This window comes from Aethalodelphis obliquidens, unplaced genomic scaffold (genome assembly GCF_003676395.1).
Source record: "Aethalodelphis obliquidens isolate GAN/ISIS:26980383/991018 unplaced genomic scaffold, ASM367639v1 scaffold39, whole genome shotgun sequence".
Classification (NCBI taxonomy): Eukaryota; Metazoa; Chordata; class Mammalia; order Artiodactyla; family Delphinidae; genus Aethalodelphis; species Aethalodelphis obliquidens.
In genome coordinates, this window is record NW_020837983.1 from 13,339,347 (window position 1) to 13,359,783 (window position 20,437).

Genomic DNA, 20,437 nt, shown 5'->3' on the forward strand with positions numbered 1-20,437 from the left:
TATTTTCAGTACATATACATAATATAATACAATGCAATATAATACAAAAGTTATAAAAATATGTTGTGAAAAGTTTCTTTTCCAAAACTTTTCCCCATTTATCTGTTGTTCTTTGCTAAGGAGAATATATTCATAGAAATGAAATGTAAATAATTTAAAGGCAGGGATACTTGAAAAAGTTTGAATTTAGTTTTGAAAAGGAAATTCAATTTTGAAAAGTGTACTTTCGTTTATTGAGTAACCACTATATGCCAGGCACTTTCCAAATATCTTATTTAATCGATCTAGTCTTGTCGCAATTTTATTAATTACAAATGGAGGTTCAATGAAATAAAGTAAGTTACTCATGATCACATGAATATCAAGTAACATAGCTAAGAAATAGAAACTAGTTCTGTCTAAATTCTCCTGAGCCCATTCTCTTTGTTCATCAGCTATCTTACACAAATTAATGCTTTGGAATTTCAATTGAGTTTACATTAAAATGTTGTTGTTTTTCCCTCAGAAAATGGTTAGGAAATAGATTTTTACACTAAACTGATAATGATAAACTTGAGTAACTAGTGAAAGAAATTTGGGAAAAGATGTATGAAGAAAAGATTATAGTTTTTAAATGATACAGTCAATATTTCATTGCTTGTGTTAACATAAAAGAATAAATAAAAATCATTTTGTCTTGAATTTACATTCCATTATAGATTTACTGTCATCTATATATTTAACTTACAAAAACATTTACGTTTGCATTCCCTGAGTAAATACTGTGTGGCAGTGGGGGAACATCTTTTGGTGTTAGGGGGAGAACAATTTGGCATTGAAAAGTTGTCACATATATAGTCCAGATTAATTATGTAACTTTTGTCCACTAAATTTAATATGGAAAGGACTTCAGCATTCGTTGACCATCACTTCATTGACTAACAGCTTGACAAATGTTCTTTTCCATTATTCATAAGCATAGTGGCTCATTTTTACAGACAAAGGTAGCAATAGCTAAGGTTCTGGAACCATCATTTCTAAAACACTGATTTGTTTGCTGTGAGTAACATGCAAAAAAAATTGGCCCATTTATAGGTGTATACAAATGTTAAAATGTTTGGCTTTATATAGGAAGTTATGTGGTTATTAATGGAAATGTTCATATTTTTCCCCTGAATATGCCCAGATATTTTCATAGATCTTGTGGCAGAAAGTGCCTGGCCCATTTTAGGAACTGAAAGAAAGCCAGAGTGACTGAAGTACAGATTAAATGGGGATCATGGAGAGATGTGGGCAGATGGTGTAGCAGCTTTAAGTGCTGATGCAGAGGTAGAGGCAGAGGCAGCAAGAAAGTTTTTGGTCTCTATTCTGTCTTATTTCATTTTGTTTACATTTATATTAGAGAGTAGAAGTCTTTCACTATGTGGTCTCTTTTCTTTGCCCCTTCTCCCTTTTTTGTAATTCTGATATTATAAATATTTGGTGGCTTGAGTTTTATTTTAATATCGTTTCATAATATCCTTAGCCTCCTCTTTCTTTAGACATTGGTTCCCTTCTAAGGTCAGTGATATAGCTGGGCTGCTTCCTTGAATTAGATTTCCCAGAGCAGGATCTTCCAGACTTTATGCTAGAGGACATATGCTTGGCTGCTAGTACCATGTTGTTAAGTTAGAGTCTTAACATTCATTATATAAGATTTTACTTATTTTCTCTGTGTTCAGTATATTGCTTTTGCCCTCATCTCTTCTGGTATCCCCTAGTTAATCCCTCTCTGTTTTACCCTCTCCAGAGAAGATGCTGTTAAGCTTCTGCTGAGGTTGGGGAGAGGCATGGAGTGAGTGCAGGAATTTGGGTCCTAATTTTGTTCTTAAAGAGACTTTCAACTTGATTTCAGTCCCATTTTTACTCTTCACTTCTAGAGATAGCTGGTGTAGCCAATTTTTGTGACTAATGGGGTTCCAGGACGTTAATTTGCTTCTTTGCTTTCTTCACTGCTACTTTAAGATTCGGCTTTGTTGGGTCTGCTGAAGTCAGTTACCACTTGTCTGTCTGCTTTGCAGCTCAGTGAATTTTGCTACCATTGGATCTGTTAGAGTCCAGGGCAGGCTGCCCCAAAATATGCCTCAATGCATATTGATTATTTTGAATTAAAGTGACTTGAGAAACAGCTGGTGAGAAAAAAAAATGATGTTTAAAAAAATACTCTGAGCTGCCTTTTTCCCCCTAAAAGCAGGAAATAAACCTCCCATGTGAAGGTATCCTCCCTATACCAGGAGGGTAGAAAGAAAGCATCCTTATCAACAGTTAGGGAATTTAAGGCTAAGAGACCTGTATAAACAAATTTTATTACGTCTTCATGAGCCTGCAACCCCAAGCACAAGTCCTTTTGTTTTATTAAATCTTCGCAAATAATTGTTTCTTTGTCTAAAAATGATAAATACACAGCCTGCTTTCGTTACTTCAGAGGAACCATTTCTATGGGACCTTCATGCATATGAATTAAATAGTTTTTTTTCCTCCTGTTAATCTGTCTTATGTCAATTTAATTATTAGGCCAGCCAAAAGAACTCAAGAGGAGTAGGGGGGAAATTTCCTCTCCTCCCTGACAGATCCTAACCCATTCCATTGATAAACAAACAAAACACTATTATTGTTTCTTTGGGATAGTTTTTGGGAGAGAATGAAACGAAATGCTTGTGTTCATAACTCCACTCTTGGTTAATCTAATAATTTGAGCATAATAACTCTGGTTTATTAATTATATTCTATCTATCTACCTATTATCATCATTGTCTTTATTCTTCTCTCCCTCCCTCTTTCCTTCTATCTATCTCTCTATCATCTATTTTTGTCTACTTGTTTTAGCAGTTTCTGAGATGGCTGTGTTTACATTTTCACTTATAATTGCTGATTTTTCTGTTTATTCCTGTAGATTTGTTTATTGCTTGATGTATTTGGGTACATATATGAGTATGATGGATATATTTTATTTTGTTGTTTGTTTTACAGATACAGATAAGTAATTCTTTGTCCCCGTAACTGTTTGGTCAACTATCAGTCAGGGTCCAGTCAGGAGATACAAAAATTTCAAAAGGGAAGTTTCCCTATAACAAGTGAACTATTTATAGGGAATTAAGTGCTAAACAGGGATAAAAGAGAATGCCCTAGGACTGAAGGAGTACTCAAGGAAAGAATAAACTTGGAAGCCAGGGTCCCTCCTCAAGGCTGGATTCAGAACTTGTTGGAGAGGACGGAGTTGTAGCCCATTGGATAGTGGAGAGAGGTTTGTTAGGTTGCCCTGGGCCAGAGCTGGCCACTGTCAGTAGGAAGGGTGGTGGGAGGAGAACCACAGTCTGGGGCTGGCAGGTTGAAAGCTTTCCACTTCGGTGCTTGGCAGGATGAGGGTGGTGGGCAGGTTACCAAGGGCCAGCACATTTGTAGGTAGGAAACCCTCAACTGGAGGCTATTGGGAGTGAAACTGCTTGCTGGGGTATTGATGAAGTTCACCAAAAATCTGCTTTGGGGGAGTACTGTTGAACTTTATGGGAAGTGGGCTAGGGTACTGGCTGACTTCCTAGAAAGCTGCTAGCAAGTCACCTGTGGAATGTGCTATTGAATTCTATGGGAAACTGGATGAACACCCTCAGAAATCACTGGATATCCACTCTTGGGCGTCTCTGCTGAACTCACCACTGAGAAGCCAGTTGGGATTCCCATCGACCTTATTGGAAAGCTGCCCATGCAGTGCTGCTGACCTCTAGTTTTGTTCTTAGAGTGTTTGCCATTATCTTGAGACCCATAGTCATGCTTACTTACACACCCAAATATAGTGCAGAGCTTTGCTCTTCTTTGAAAGCATGAACAGACAGTACAAAGAAAAGGAAACACATAGTAAAATAAGTGCAAATTAAAATTTCAATAAAATTGATAAAGATTAAAAAGTTGGATACATTGTCTTGTTGAGGCTGTGGGAACGACATTCTCATACACTGTTAGTGGAAATAGAAATTAATACAACTTTAGAGAGGGCAATTTGGAATATTGAACAAAATTTGAAATGTTCCTCAATTCTACCACAAGGAAATTATCCTAAAGTTATACTTGCACATATGCAATGTTGACATGTACAAAAATATGTTTATAATAGCAGAAGTTTAGCTATAATCTGGTTAAATAAGTTGTGGCATATCCATAGAAAGTAATAATGAATTCATTAATATAAATGTGATAATTCTATATGCACCAATGCAGAAAAAAATCCAAGATATATAAGTAAGATAAAATTAAGGTACAGACCATTTGTGTAAAAATCATATGTCTATATAATATCTGTCAGAATATATAGAAGAAAATGTTGCTAACAAGAACATGAAGCAGGAGGAAAGCAAACAGAAAGCACACATTGGGAAAAAACAGGAAAGTACACGTTCTTTCTCTTCCAGTCTTGTAGTCTCGCACTAGCACCTCCTAATGGCAGAGCCTACTATACGGCCAGCTGACAAAGCAGAAGTGGGTGGTGGGTGATATCACAGCATCAGAATCAGAGTCAAGTGTAGAGGGTAGGTTTGGAGCTGCGAAATAATAACTCAATAACTGGCACATCTTATCTGTTTCAGAACTCCGATCAGATGGTACATGTTTTCTAGTTTGTTGTTCTGCTTTTTAAGTTGTAGGCCATAGTAGATTCAGCCTGCCACAGTCATGATATATTATCCTTTTTATATTTTGCTGGATTCAGTTTGCTGATCGATTAAGGATTTTTGCATCTGTGCTTATAGAGGATGTTAGTCAGTAGTTCTCTTTTCTTGAATTGACTTTTCCTAGTTTTGGTATCAGAGTAATAATGCTGGCTTTACAAAACAAGATGGAAAGTGTTCTCTCTTCTGTTTTTGAAAGATGTGTGATTTTGTGAAAGATCAATATCTGTGAAAGAATTTTTTTTTTTTTTTTTTTTTTTTTCGGTATGCAGGCCTCTCACTGTTGTGGCCTCTCCCGTTGCGGAGCACAGGCTCCGGATGCGCAGGCTCAGCAGCCATGGCTCACGGGCCCAGCCACTCCGCGGCATGTGGGATCTTCCCAGACCAGGGCACAAACCCATGTCCCCTGCAAAGGCAGGCGGACTCTCAACCACAGCGCCACCAGGGAAGCCCGACTCTAGCTATTTAGTAGTTTAGTAGTAGATGTAGTAGTTTTCTGGTAGTGTTTTTAGGGCTTTCTATGTATAGTATCATGTCATCTGCAAACAGTGACAGTTTAACTTCTTTTCCAATTTGGATTCCTTTTATTCTTTTTCTTCTCTGATTGCCATAGCTAGGACTTCCAAAACTATGTTAAATAAAAGTGGTGACATATGCATGTCTTTAGACTAATATTTTTGACTCTCAACTCAGCACTGCAGGCAGGGTCCATTCTAGCCTCCTCTCTTTGGTTATTTGTAACTTCTTTCTCTGATAGTGAGAAATCTGGGACTCATTATCAGCAATTCATTTACTTACTGTTCAACCCTGGCAAACATGTAGATACTATCAGAATTGCTAACCTGTGCAATGTGAAACAACTTTGCCAATTAGATTGCAGAATTTATATATAGTTCTTTTTTTGTCTTTAGCGTTACAGTTTTCTAAACTGTCCTTTCCTAATGTTACTTAGGACAGTAACTTCCCCCCCATCCCTGTCAGTGAGGTTATGTTATACATTTTCCATACAGAGATTCATTTGTCACATTCTGCATTCCATCCTAGGATTCTCCTGTCCTTCTGATTGACTTTTTAAAAATTTATATATATTAAGGTTTACTCTTCGTAACTTTTTTTTGTTTTTTTTTTTCCTGTGGGTTTCGCAGTCATGTATACAGCAACACAGTATCATACAGAATAGTTTCAACAGTTTCCCTAAAAATTCTTCTGTACCTCTTTGTTGTTAACTCCTCCTGGATCTTAAGGGAAAAGCTTTTAGTTTCTCATCATTCAGTCTGATGTTAGCTGTAGGTTTCTTTGTTATCAAATTGAGGACATTTCCTCAATTCCTTATGTGTTAAGAGTTTTTATCATGAATGGTTCTTGGATTTTGTCAAATGCGTTTTCTGCATCTGTTGATGTAGTCATATGATTTTTCTTCTTTAGCCTGTTGATGTGATAGATTACATGAACTGATTTTCGAATATTGAACCAGTGTACCTGGGATAAACCCAGCCTGGTCATGGTATGCAATTGTTTTTATACATTGTTGGATTCAATTTGCTAATATGTTGTTGAATATATTAGCATTTGATCATGAGAGATGTCATAATTTTCATTTATTTTAATGTCTTTGCCTAGTTTTCATATAAAGGTGATGCTGCTCTAAGAGAATGAGTTTTAAAAGTGTTCCCTTGACTTCCTTTTCTGGGAAATTGTAGAGGATTGGTATCATTTCCTCTTTAAATGTTTGGTAGAATTCACAGATGGAACTGTCTGGAACCTGGTGATTTCTGCTTTGCAAGGTTATTAGCTATCGATTCAATTTCTTTAGTAGATGTAGACCTATTCAGATTATCTGTTTCTCCCTGTGTGAACTTTTGTAGATTGTATCTTCCAAGAAAATGGTCCATTTCATCAAAGTTATTAAATTTCTGGGTATAGAATTCTTCTTAACATTTTTAAAATCATTTTTAATGTCATGGAATCAGTAGTGATGGACTGTCTTTCATTTCTGTTATTAGTAATTTGTGGCTTCTCTCTTTTACTTGACTAATCTAGATAAGGGTTTATCATTTTATTGGTCTTTACAAAGAGGGAGCTTTTGGTTTTGTTGATTTTTATCTGTTGATTTCATATTTTAAATTTCACTGATGTCTGCTCTAATTTTTTTTTTTTTTTGAAGAAAATAGGCTTATTAACTTATAAGAACTTGAAACAAGTATTCGAAAGAAATTTGTGCCTTTATTAGAATGGTGTTAGGCTTTAAAAATGACCAATTTTGGTAATCAAATGATTCATTTTTTTTGAATAAGAAATGACACTAGAACTGCAATACTGGTCCAACAGTCTTATTTTTACTTTTCCTTTAAAGCAAGAAACAGAATGAGAGTTAAACAGAAAGCACTGGCAGGCATCAGTTAATCCAAGATAATAGCTTCTTAGTTCCAAAAGCACTTGCAAAGAAAACCATGGGGGGACACAAGGTATGAAAGCAATTCATAATAACTGGAATCCCTTGAGCGGGTGTCTTCACCAAGTGTCATAGGCTACTTTTTGAATTTGTCCTTTACTTGGTCACTTTTTTTCCTCAAATACTAGTTTGCCTGTGACTTTTCCCTGAAAGTGTAAAAAGTATGAAATACAAACAAGCTCTTGCATTGTACACTTAGAAGTGTACAATTCAAGCATTACAGAGCTATCTACATACCCTCAAATCTTGGCTAATTCAATAGTATAGAACCTATCAGGGCACAGAAAGAACTAACACCTGCTTCTTTTTGTTACACATACAATTCAAATATTGAATCTGAAGAAAAACATTTAATCATTTTTGTCTCTCCTCTACATTCCCATGTTGATAAACTTACTAAAATATTCCTGTGTAATTTAGTTTGGTCTTATTATTTCAAGTCAGGGTTAAAACCTCAAAACCAGCCATCCAGACAAAAAAGACAATCAGAAAGATTATTTCTTCCTCACTTCCCTAACCCCAGTGACTGTGAAGTTAATTTTATGACTTAACTCCAAACACTGGATAGTGATGACAAATGCTAGGCCCAATTTCTTCATAATCCTTTTTGGCGTGGCATACATGGTAGAATTCAGGCATAGAAGCCAGCATGGATCCTCCAAACCACATTGCATGTGACTGCATTTTGGGTGTGATGACTTGTACATCAATAGGTTTTTGTGTCAGTCTACCACCACTCAGTTCCTCACTTAATTTCAGCTTGGCATCTTCAGTTCTTTTCAAATCTCTTTGCAAGTGATGTCCAAAGTCCCTGATCCAAAGTCCCTGAACATGGTTGAATATCCAGAGAGGACAATATTCTTGTTGAGAAGATCTATGACATCAGTAGGACAATTGTGATTATTTACTTCATCTACAACTTCTGAGATAGGTTGAGTAAAGCCTGGATTAGCAAACTCTAGATGAAAAAAATGTCACGTCCCAAGAATCTCTCAATAACCAACCCCAATGGAGAATTCTTTCTTTGAGATAACATTGATTCCAGTATACTGTTTAATCCACTTTGCTCCATCTGTGTCATACTTGTTAAATTCTTTGACCAAATCTGGGCAGGCATAACTATAGTGCTCCTTTAACGTTCCCAAGGGTTTCTCTGATGGATTCTTACTTTTCCATCTCTCAGCAATTGTTGAATAAAATATGTTATATTACATACATGTAAAATATGTTATATTACATCCTGTGTTATATACACAGCTGTTACATTACAGCTGTGCTTAATACAGCTGCCAATTACATACCCTTCAGCCACAGGGATGACATGGGTGACACTGTCTCCACTGTCTATTACTGTATTGCTCTAATTTTTATTATTTCTTTTCCTCTGCTTGTTTTAGATTTAATTTACTCTTTCCCCCCCCTAGTTTCCTAAGGTGGAAGTTTATTTTATAGATTTTAGATCTTTCTTTTTTCCCTAACATATGCATCAAATGCTAGAAATTTCCATCTAAGCACATATTTAGCTGCATCTTGCAAATTTTGATACATTTTTATTTTCACTTCAGGTGAAATATATTCATAATATTTCAAATTTCTTTTGAGAATTCTTTGACCCTTGTGTTATTTAGAAATGTATTGTTTAATCTCCAGATATTTTTGGATTTCCTACTACTGTTCCGTAATTGATTTCTAGTTTAATTTGACTGTGAACTCAAAGCGTACTTTGTATAATTTGTATTCTTTTAAGTTTGTTGAAGAGTGTATTATGGCTTAGAATGTGGTCTGTCTTGGTGAATATTCCATATGAGTTTGAGAATAATGTGTATTCTGCTATTATTGGATGAAGTACTATAGAATGTCAGTTAGATGTGTTTTATTGATGATGCTATTCAGTTCAGCTATATCGTTGCTGATTTTCTGCCTACTGGATTTGTCAGTTACTGATAGAAGTGTGATGTCTTTAACTGTAATAAAGGATTTGTATATTTCTTGTGCCTCTTGTATTTTGACATTTTTTTCCTCTTGTATTTTGATATTCTATTGTTAGGCTCTGCAAATTAAGGATTATTATGTGTTCTTGCAAAACTCACCCCTTTATCATTATGGAGTGCCCCTCTTTATCTTTGATAATTTTCCTTGCTCTGAAGGTCACTGTCTGAAATTAATGTAGATTCTCCAGCTCTCTTTTTATTAGTGTTAGCATGGTATATCTTTCTTCATGACTTTACTGTGTCTTTCTATTTAAAGTGGTTTCTTGTAGAAAACACATTGTTGGTGCTCTCTCTCTCTTTATTTTTTTGTGTACTTTGACAGTTTCTACCTTTTAATTGGTCAATTTAGATCATTCACATTTAAAATGATGATTGATATAATTGGATTAATAGCTATCACATTTGTAACTGTTCCAATCATTGCCTTTGTTCTTTGTTTACTTTAGAGTTCAGCATTTTATATGATTTGATTCCATTTTCTCTCCTCACTTTGCATATGAATTATACTTTTTAAAAAATAATGTGTTTTAGTGGTTGCTGAAGAGTTTGCAACTGATTCAATAATTTATAACTAATCCAAGCCTACTTTCAGATAACACTATTCCACCTCAGGAGTAGTATAAGTACTTTATAAAAGAGTATTCCTGATTTTCCCCTCTTGTACCTTGAAAGTTGGTATCATTCATTTCACTTATCCCTAAGCTATAATCATCAAATACAATGTTACTACTATTATTTTGAACAAACTTAGATCAATTAAGAATAAGAAAAAGAAAAGATTTTATTTTGCCCTCATTTATTCCTTCACTAATGCTCTTCCTATTTTTTATATAGATGTTTCAAACTTATATCATTTTCTTCTCCCTTTTTTTACACTCTTTGCAAGGCAGGTCTATTGATGACAAATTCCCTCAATTTTTCTTTGTCTGAGTAGGTATGTTTCTCCTTCACTTTTGAAGTGAATAATTGCACTGGACACAGAATTCTAGGTTGGTGGGGTTTTTTTCTTTCAACAATTCAGATATTTTATTCCACTTTCTTTTTGCTTGCATGGTTTCTGAAGAGAAGTCCAAAGTAATTCTTATGTTTGTTTCTCTGTAGGTAAGGTGTTTGTCTTCTTTCTGGCTTCTGTCAGAATTTCCTCTTTGTCTTTGGTTTTCTGCAGTTTGAATAGGATTTGCCTAGGTGTAAAAGATTTTTTTTATATTAATTCTGCTTGGTGTTCCTCATGCTTCCTAGATCTGTGGCTTGGAGTCTGTCATTAATTTTGGAAAATTCTCAGTCATTATTACTTTAAGTTTCTTCTGTTCCTTTCTTTCTTCTTCCAGCATTCCCATTGCATGTATATTATACCTTTTTGTAATTATCCCACAGTTCTTGGTCATTCTGTTCCATCTTTTTCTTTCTTTTCTCTCTGTGCCTTTCAGTTTTAGAAGTTTTTATTGACATATCTTCAAGTTCATCTATTCTTTCTCAGCTGAGTGTAGTCTACTGATGGGTCCATCACAGGCATTCTTCATTTTTGTTACAGTGTTACTTATCTCTAGAGCTTCCTTTTCATTCTTTCTTAAACAATTTATTTCTCTGCTCACAGTACCCATCTGTTCTTGCATGTTGTACACTTTTTCCATTAGCACCTTTAACATATTAACTGTATTTATTTTGCCCAATTCCAGTTCTCTGCCTTATCTGAGTCTGTTTCTGATATGTGCTTTGTCTCTTCAGACTGTTTTTTCTTGCCTTTAGAATGCCTTGTATTTTTTGTTGAAAGCTAGACAAGGTTTATTGGGTAAAAGGAATGTAGGTAGATAGCCCAGTAGATAGTCCTTTAGTGTGGCAGATTTTATATTTATCTGGCAGTGTTTAGTAATTGGTGTAGCTGTGGTGTCAGAGGCTAAAAATTCCCTCTATTGTCCTTAAATTTTTTCCAATTTTTTTTTTGTGGTAAGATATACAAACATAAAATATTCCATCTTAACCACTTTTAAGTGTATAGTTCAGTTTCACTAAATACATTCATAATGTATTTATGCATTAAGGCATTACTACCAACCATCTCAAGAATGCTTTCATGTTGTAAATACATCATACACCATGACCAAGTGGGAATTATCCCAGTGATACAAGGATGGCTCAATTATCTGTGAATCAGTGTGATCACATAAATCAATGTGATACACCACGTTAACAAATTGAAGAATAAAAATCATATGATAATTTTACTAGATGCAGAAAAAGCTTTCAACAAAATTCAACATCCGTTTATGATAAAAACTCTCAACCATGTGAGTATAGAGGAAAGATACTGCAAGATAATAACTGCTATATATGACAAACCCACAGCTAACACATCATACTCAGTGATGAAAAGTTGAAATCATTTTCCTCTAAGATCAAGAACAAGACAAGGACGCCTACTGTCACTACTTTATTCAACATAGTATTGGAAGTCCTAGCCACCACAATCAGACAAGAAAAAGAAATAAAAGAAAATCCAGATTGGAAAGGAAGAAATAAAACTATCACTGTTTGCAAATGACATGATACTATATATAGAAAATCCTAAAGATGTCACCAGAAAGCTATTAGAACTCATCATTGAATTCAGTAAAATTAATATATAGAAATCTGTCACGTTTCTATACACTAACAAAGAACTATCAGAAAGAGAAATTAAGAAAACAATCCCATTTACAATTGTATCAAAATGAATAATAGCTAGGAATAAGTCTAACCAAGGACATAAAAGACCTGTACTAAGAAAACTATGACATTGATGGAAAAAATTGAAGATGACACAAACAAATGGAAAGACATACTTGCTCATGGATTGGAAGAATATTGTTAAAATGACCATACTACTCAAGGCAATCTACAGATTCAGTACAGTTCTCATCAAAATACCAATGACGTTTTTAACAGAACTAGAACAAATAATTCTAATTTTTGTATGGAAACACCAAAAACTCCAAATAGTCAAAACAATGTTGAGAAAGAAGAACAAAGCTGGAGATATCACAGTCCCTGATTTCTTCTAAGAATTTTACAGTTTTAAGTATTAAATTTAGGTCTTTGATTGATTTTGAGTTAATATTTACATATGATATTAAGCAAGGATCTAACTTCATTCTTTTTCATGTGGATAACCAAATTTTCCAGCACCATTGTTGAAAAGCCTGTCCTTTCCTCATGGAATGGTCTTGGCACACTTGTCAAAATCCAGTTGACTTTATGTATATATGGCATTTATTTCTGGGCTCTCTATTGTATTCCGTTGGTCTATGACTGTCTTAATGCCAGTACCACACTGATTACTGTACCTTTGTTGTAAGTTTTGGAATCAGGAAGTGTGATTCCTGTAGCTCTGTTCTTACTTTTCAAGATTATTTTGGCTATTTGGGCTCCCTTGAGATTCCATATGAATTAAGGATGACTTTTTGTATTTTGGCAAAAACATCATTGGGATTTTGATAAGGACTGCATTGAATCTATAGATTGCTTTGCGTAGTATTTAGATATTGATCTGTGGTTTTCTTTTCATGTAGCATCTTTGTGTAGCTTTGGTTTTATGGTATTGGTGATCTCAAACCATGTGTTAGGGAGTGTTCCTTCCTCTTAAATTTTTGGGAAAGTTAGAGAAGGATTGGTATTAGTTCATTTTTGGTATTAGTTCATGTTTGGTAGAATTCACCAGTGAAGGCATCAGGTATAGAGCTTTTCTTTGCTGAGATTTTTGATTAATGATTCAATCTTTTTACTTAGAGGCCTATTCAGATTTTCTGTTTCTTTGTGATTTCCTGGTATGTTTTGTGTTTGTAGGAATTTGTTCATTTCATCTAGGCTGTCCAATTTGTTGGCATAAAGTTGTTATAGTACTCTCATATTCCTTTTTATTTCTGTAAAACAGTAGTAGTGTTATCACTTCCATTTATGATTTTAGTAATTTGGTTCTTTTCTCCTTTTTTCTTAGGCCATCTAACAAAATTTTTTGTTTTGTTAATCTTTTCAAAGAACTAACTTTTAGTTTCATTGAGTTTCTCTATTGTATTTTTTCTATTTCATTTATCTCTGCTGTAATTTTTACTATTTCCTTCCTTCTGGTGGCTTTGGGTTAATTTGTGTTTCTTTTTCTAGTTTCATAAGTGCAAAATTAGGCTTTTGCTTTGAGGTCTTTCTTGTTTTTTAATGTATGGATTGGCCAAAGAGTTTCTTCAGGTTTTTTTTGTATCACCTTACGGAAAACCCCAAATGAACTTTTTGGCCAAGCCAGTAATTATTTATAGCTATAAATTTCTTGCTTTGCACTGCTTAACCACATCCCATAAATTTTGGTACATTTTTTTGTTTTGTTTTGTTTTCATTTGTCTCTGAGTATTTTCTAATTTCCCTTGTATTTTCTTTTACCCATTGTTTTTAAAGTATATGTTGTTTAATTTCTACAAATTTGTGATTTCTCTAGTTTTCCATTTCTCACATTATCCTGTTGTGTTTGAAGAACATATTAGGGTGGCCAAAAATTTCGTTCGGAAACACCCGAATGAACATTTTGGCCACTCCAGTACTTTATGTGATCTCTACATTTTAAAGTCTACTAAGACTTAATTAGTGGCCTGACATATGGTCTCTCCTGGAAGATGTCCCATTTCCACTCGAGAAGAATGTGTTTCCTGTTCTTGTTGGGTATTGTATTCTATATGTTGTTTGACTTAGTTGGTTTATTGTGTCTTGGTGTGGGTCTCTTTGATTTCATCTTTTGGGGAATTTGTTCATTGTCTTTAATGTTTATATTAATGTATTTCATCAAATTTGAGAAAATTTCAGCCATTATTTCTTCAAATATTCTTTCTCCTCCTCTGGAATTCCCACATCAAACCAATGTCTGCTTAGTGGTGTCCCACAAGTCCCTTAGACTGTCTTTTCTTCAATCTGTTTTCTTTCTGTTCTTCAGATTCAGTACTTTTCATTGTTTCATCTTCAAGTTCACTGATTATTTCTCTTCCCTCCTCAAATCTGCCTCTGCATCCTTCTAGTGAATTTTTCATGTCCGTTTTTGTACTTTTTTGGGAAGGGGGAAATTTTTCTGGTCTAATAATTGACACAAGGCAGATTAACAGAAAAAAAAATTAATTTGTATGCACAGAGGTCTCATAGAAATGGAACACCTGAAGTGACCAAGGCAGGCTGTTTATAAAAAAAAATTAATTTTAGATAAAGAAACAATCATTTGCGAAGATTTAACAAAGGGGCTTGTGCTTGTGGTAACAGACTAATGAAGAAGTCACACAGATTTTTTTATACAGCTTTCTTAGCCTGAACTTCTTAATTCTGTTGATAAGGATGCTTTCTGTACTTTGGGTATGGGGGGATACTTTCACATTGGAGATTTCTTTCTTGCTTTCAGGGGGAAAGAGAAGGATCAGAGTGTTGTTTTCTTTTAAGTATTGTTTTTTTATTTTCTCACCAACTGATCTCAAGTAACTTTAATTCAAAATAATCTATATGCCATTGTGGCGTGTCTTGGGGTAGCCTGCTCTCAGTCCCAACAACTTTCAGTCCAGAATCCTTTTTGGGTTCTTTTTAGGTTTTCTGTCTCTTTATTGGTATTTCCATTTTGTTCACATGTTATTTTCTTGACTTTCTCTACATTGTCAGTTCTTTGAGCATTTTGAAGATGATAGTTTTATTTTTTATTTTAAATTTTTTAAAATTAATTTTTATTGGAGTATAGTTGCTTTACAATGTTATGTTAGTTTCCACTGTACAGCAAAATGAATCAGCTATACATATACATATATCTCCTCTTTTTTGGATTTCCTTCCCATTTAGGTCACTATAGTGCATTAAGTAGAGTTCCTTGTGCTATACAGTATGTTCTCATTAATTACCTATTTTATATATAGTATCAATAGTGTATATGTGTCAATTCCAATCTCCCAATTCCTCCTCCCAACCCCACCAATGTTGTTTTAAAGTCTTTGTCTAATAGATATGCCAGGTGTTTTTCAGGGAGAGTTTTTGTTGTTCCTTTTTTTCCTTTGAGTGGCCCATACTTTCTGTTTCTCAGTATGCCTTGTGACTTTTTTGTTGGAAACTGGACATTTGAATCTAAATATGTGATAACTCTGGAGATCAGATTCTCACCTTTCACTAAGTTTTATTATTTTCTGTTATCGTTTTTATTTTATTTTATTCTTTTTTGTTGTAGGCTGTCTCTGTGCTGAGGATCAGGTTGTGTTATAAACTTAAGGTCTTTTCTGAACCTGTTCCTTTCCCTGGGCAAATATGGTGGCTTTCTGTTTTCTCTCATATACGCAGTTGCTTTTAAATGTTTCAGTCTTTAATGTCTGACTTCTAAAAGGAGAAAAATAGAAAAACAAAGGTTGGGGGGGGGGAATGCCCAGGCTCTTTAAAAATATCCTGGAAGTCACCTTAGCCAAAGGGGGAGGGGCTTGCAACAATGGGGGGATTGCAACAACAATGGTCACTTACCTCTTTGTATGGACCTCTGAGATGAGAAGCAGTAATCAGGGATCAGAGCACAAATACGATATTTGGAGGACAGTGTCTTTTTTACCCACTCTTGCTCCTGCAAACTGTGTCTAGGTTGCTCCAAGAACAGGTAAATAGCTACCTTCCATGGAGCAGGGTGGTAGGGGATGGGTAGCTGCCACTATGCTAAGAGCTCAAATTAACTGAAATTAACAGCAAGGTACAGTCCAAGCCTTCTTCTGAAGTTGAAAGCCTTCAGTAGACTCCAGATTTCCAAATTAGTTATGTCAGACAGATTGTGTAGGTTGGGGGGGCAGATTTCTGTTGCTTTCTACTTTGTCATCTTCCAAAATCCTCTCTTCTATTGTCTTTATTTTTGTCTTCCTTTCTGTTTTGTGTTTGCCTAGAGACTTCTTACTAAATAATGTTTAAAGCTTGCAGTTGTTATAGTTGTAATCCTGTTATTATTCAGGAACTCTAATGATTTGGTGGTAAGGTGTTGCTACAGGACAAGCATTCAACAGTCCTATAATTAGGTCTTATTCTTCTAGTGTGCCTGAGTTAGGTAATTGCCTTCCCCCATGTTGAAGGCTGGAGGGAGCTGTAGTTTGGTATTGTCCTTCTCCCACATAAAAGGCTAGAGGGTGATATAATAGGTAATTACCTTCCACAGGCTTGTTTGGTTTTGGTAAAATGCCAGTTGGTTAGGCTCTGGTAAAATATTTTCCCTTGAGTTTAGGATTGTTAAAGAGAGCAGAGGGCTCTGGGAGTATTTCAAAATGGTTTCTTTCCCTTCCTCCTGCTTGATGCAGGAAGAAATTTTTCTCCGATCTTCACAGTGAGCAACTGGTATGGCTTTTGGAGATAAAATTTATGGAAGTGTGGTAGTATGCCCCAAACTGGGACTCCTTGGAATTTTAAACTCTCAATCTAGTCCACAGTGAGTCTCCAGCAATTGGCCAATTATAGTTAAAAGTGTTCCAACAGACAATGGCCCCAGGTGTGGGCTTCTGCTCCTGGGCTTGTACTCTTGGTAAACTGGTAGTCTGGATCCACTTGTTCGTTTCTCTAGTTTTCATGGCAACAGTTTGCCTGCTCTATGACCTAAATTCTTTGATGACTCTAAGAAGAGCTATTGATTTTCTGTTTGTTCAGCTATTTTCTTGTAAGGGTGGGAGTGATGATTTCCAAGCGTTTTATGTATCTTATTGGAAACTGGAAGCCCCTCATACACTTTCTGGAATATAGGAATGTAGGAGTTCATTGTCAATAATGTTAATGTATTGTCAAAAAAATATATAATTACTTTTTAATATTACCAGTTCTTAAATTATTATCTCAACATGAATTTTAATTATGGTCTGATACTTTGAGGTTTGATTTTATCTAACATATTGGACAAAAGAAGAAAATTTTTATACTCTTGATTTAAAGACAAGATAAATATTTTTACTACCGTATTTATAACACATATTTTATTTGGGAAGCTGATGTAAATGTTTGTATATTTCACATATAGATATTTTACAAAGCCCAGAAATAATTTCTGAATTGGTAATTTAAATTTTTATGTCTATTAATATTTTCAAGTACAGATTTTGAAATTAGAAACTGATTTATGATTAATATAAATTTGTTTATGGTAAAAACTTTTGTCACTAATTAAGAGCAAATATGATTCCTTGTCGAGAATCACCCAGGACTTCTTTAACAAATATCTTCTCCTCTTTTATGTATTCATTTAAATATTTTTGTTTATCATGCATATTATTTGGTGAAGGATACTCTTGAATTGTTCTCCATTTTGATGAGCTGGTATGGTAATTTTTCTTTGTCATTATCTATATGGGTACTGTTTTGTTCTAAAACGTTAAGAGATTTTTGTATCTTATTCTCAAAGAAATAACATGATAAGTTTTCTAGGTAGAATCCATTGTCACTATAGTTTGCTTGTATTTGTGTGTTTCTATATTTGGTGCTAAATATAATATTTTACTATTAATCCATTATATCTCTATTTAAATACTAAATGATGTGGCTTTAGCTCTAGGTCAAAACTATTGTACTTTTTGAAGTTTATGCAGAGAACATGGGATATTCTTTTTTAGTTAATATAGAGAATATAAATACCAATTATATTCATTGGGACACAAAAATGTATAAGGGTATACGTTTTCATTTATTGCTTATATCATTTAAAATAATAACACACTGAAAAAATCAATTTAATCTAAAGAGAATTTAATTTACAATGTTAATATAATTTCCTAATGAAAGTCCTAGATTTTGGTGACTCATTTTAGTTACCAATTCTTAGTCTTTCTTTGGGAAAGTAAAAGCTAATCAACTGATCACTGAGTCATAAGTTTATCTCTCAGGACCAGTCCCAGGCAAAGTGTGGGAAGCCACATTTCAGAGGCATCACTATCCTTGTGTTTTATCTTTCTCCACCTTTTAAATATCCAGTGCTATTTCAGTGAAACACCGAGTTGATTATAGGTTAAATGCATTTTTAGTCTGTTATAGTTATATGAATAATTTACTTTAGCTTATGAATATTTTAAATTTAGTATATATAATTATTTTAGTAGCTATTTTTAGGTATTAGATGCATAATCCCCCAATTCCTTTATCTGTTCCTTTGTGAAGTAAATGAATCCATTTGTAAGGCTTTTAAAATACATTTATAAAACCCTACATTTTATTTAAAATATTTATGCCTTTACTTCAATTTATATTAAGAAAGAAATTTTAAAAATAAAGAGGAAATCTGTTTATCTTCTGTAGGCCAAATGTAACTGTGTTTAATATAATACTTTAAAATAATTATTTTAAATGCTTCAATATCAATATTAATGCAAATATACAGAAAACTTGAGGACCAAATCATGGAATCATTAGGACAGGAGTAGAATTTTAATATCAGCCCTCTATTAAGAACAAATAATTCAACTTTTCCTTTTTGTGTCAAATTAATTCAAATGTATAATTCCAATTTATAGCAAAACATTAAGCTTTTCTATGTAACAAACCTCATTTTTCATTTTTATATGACCACAGATCTGTAGATAGAAATTTCTTCCTAGTACAGTGCACTCAGTTGTGCAAACTTATCTTTTTAGGGTCAAAGAAGAGCACAAACCACAACTGACACAGTAAGTAAATGTATTAAGAGTTCAGTAGGCTTGACTTCTGTACCTTTGCCACATTCTGCTTTCTGCACCTTGGATGGTATTAGCTTACACTAATACTGGATAGGCTGCAGCTAGTGTGTCTTCTGCTTTTTGACTCTCTGGCTTGTAAGAGAGCTGCCTGCAGCTTCTTACTTCATCTACATACTGACTAGATGTAGTTTTTTGCTGCCTGCTTGTGGACTGGTTAAGTATTCAAACTTAATTTCCCTATATTCTGACTGCCTGGATGATAATTGGAGCTCATATTTCCATTGGCTGTAGCTTTTGTGCCTGTGTATTTTTATTAGTATGGATAAGAAAACATTTGACCATTTGTTTTATTCATTTGGTTATTCAGTCACATTATTTGCTTATTTAAACAGGTGGTTTCCCTTTAGTGGGATCACTGAACTGGTAAATAACGTTCTCCAGCCCCAGCAAAAACAACAAAATGAAAAGGAGCCCCAGACGTAAGTAAGCTGATCTGTACAGACTAAATATTATCTCTAATAGCATAACATACTGAAGAGTATGTATTAAAATACTGCCCTTGGAATAACATTCCTCAGAAATGAAAATTGTTAGGTTATGAGTTTGATATTTTCACCTTTGATACTTCATATCCCATGGAAATATTAAAAGAAAACAAGGATAATTTATAGGGTAGTAAGAACGAAGAGGTAATTCTCCCCCCAACTTTAGTATAAATTATATAAACTGTATTTATCCAGTAAAATATCTTTCTCCAATATGCAGTATATTCCAAAGTATATTTCTTTCAAAAATAATTCCAGAAGACATTAAGAGGTATTTACCCCCCAATTCAATCTTTGGTCAAGTAGTTTTGGAAGGGTTCTTTTAAAAAAGGTTAAGAAGGTTTCTTTATTGTTATACTTCTGAGTGTCTAAATATGCTCCAAGGTATTAGAACATACAATATTAACTAAATTTATGTGACTATTGAATCCTGTTTTCACTGAATATTTCATTAGGTTATGAAACATAATTTGGGAAATCCAGCAATTTATTATCATATTGGTCTGAAGCATTAAAAAATGTCAATTCCATTTATTTCAGTTATTAGTAGATTAAAATACACTCTTTAAGAAGTTGTTCATACTTGTATCTTTTTATCTTTGTGCAAGAAATATTATTTATGTTGTAAAGTGCAAGTTTCTTTGAGAATGTGAGAAAGATTGCATAGATTTAAATTCCACACTCCCCATGATAACTGCCGTCTTACTCAGAAATGCTCTTACCAGTCAGCCTCTGCACTTCATAAAAGTAGGAGTTATGTCTATGGAGTAGATGGTTTGGTTGTATGAATGGGTAGATTGAAAAGTGACATGAGCTCTAGGAGAGAACAAGAATAACTGCCAGGAGCCTTAAGATGAAACATTCAGAAAAACATTCACATTTTGCCTTTAATGAAAATAGAAGATAATGTCTTTTTGTTTTGTTATTATTGAGGGTAATCCCTCATCCATTTTATGTTACTTTGTATGCATTTTATTTTAAATTTGGTCAGTGTTTCATTTTCAACTGAAGTAAAACTGTATTGTGATATGCTTCTCCTACTAGCTGATAATGTATTTCTACGGTTGGAATTGTTGCTGTATTTAAGCCAGTTGAAGTCAAGACCCGTATTTGTCTTGTC

At 34.1% G+C, this 20,437-nt stretch overlaps 1 protein-coding gene and 1 pseudogene across 2 annotated transcripts in view; one reads left to right on the forward strand and one right to left on the reverse strand.

Moving 5' to 3' along the window:
* RIMS2 (regulating synaptic membrane exocytosis 2) overlaps positions 1-20,437 on the forward strand; it is a 566,417-nt gene that overhangs the window by 91,269 nt on the left and 454,711 nt on the right. For both annotated transcript variants that reach the window (XM_027131585.1, XM_027131586.1), the window contains exons 2-3: positions 18,731-18,763; positions 19,165-19,251. In XM_027131585.1, coding sequence (XP_026987386.1) covers positions 18,731-18,763; positions 19,165-19,251 — 120 coding nt within the window. The remainder of the gene's footprint in view (positions 1-18,730; positions 18,764-19,164; positions 19,252-20,437) is intronic.
* On the reverse strand, positions 7,669-10,765 carry LOC113633249 (actin-related protein 3 pseudogene; annotated as a pseudogene).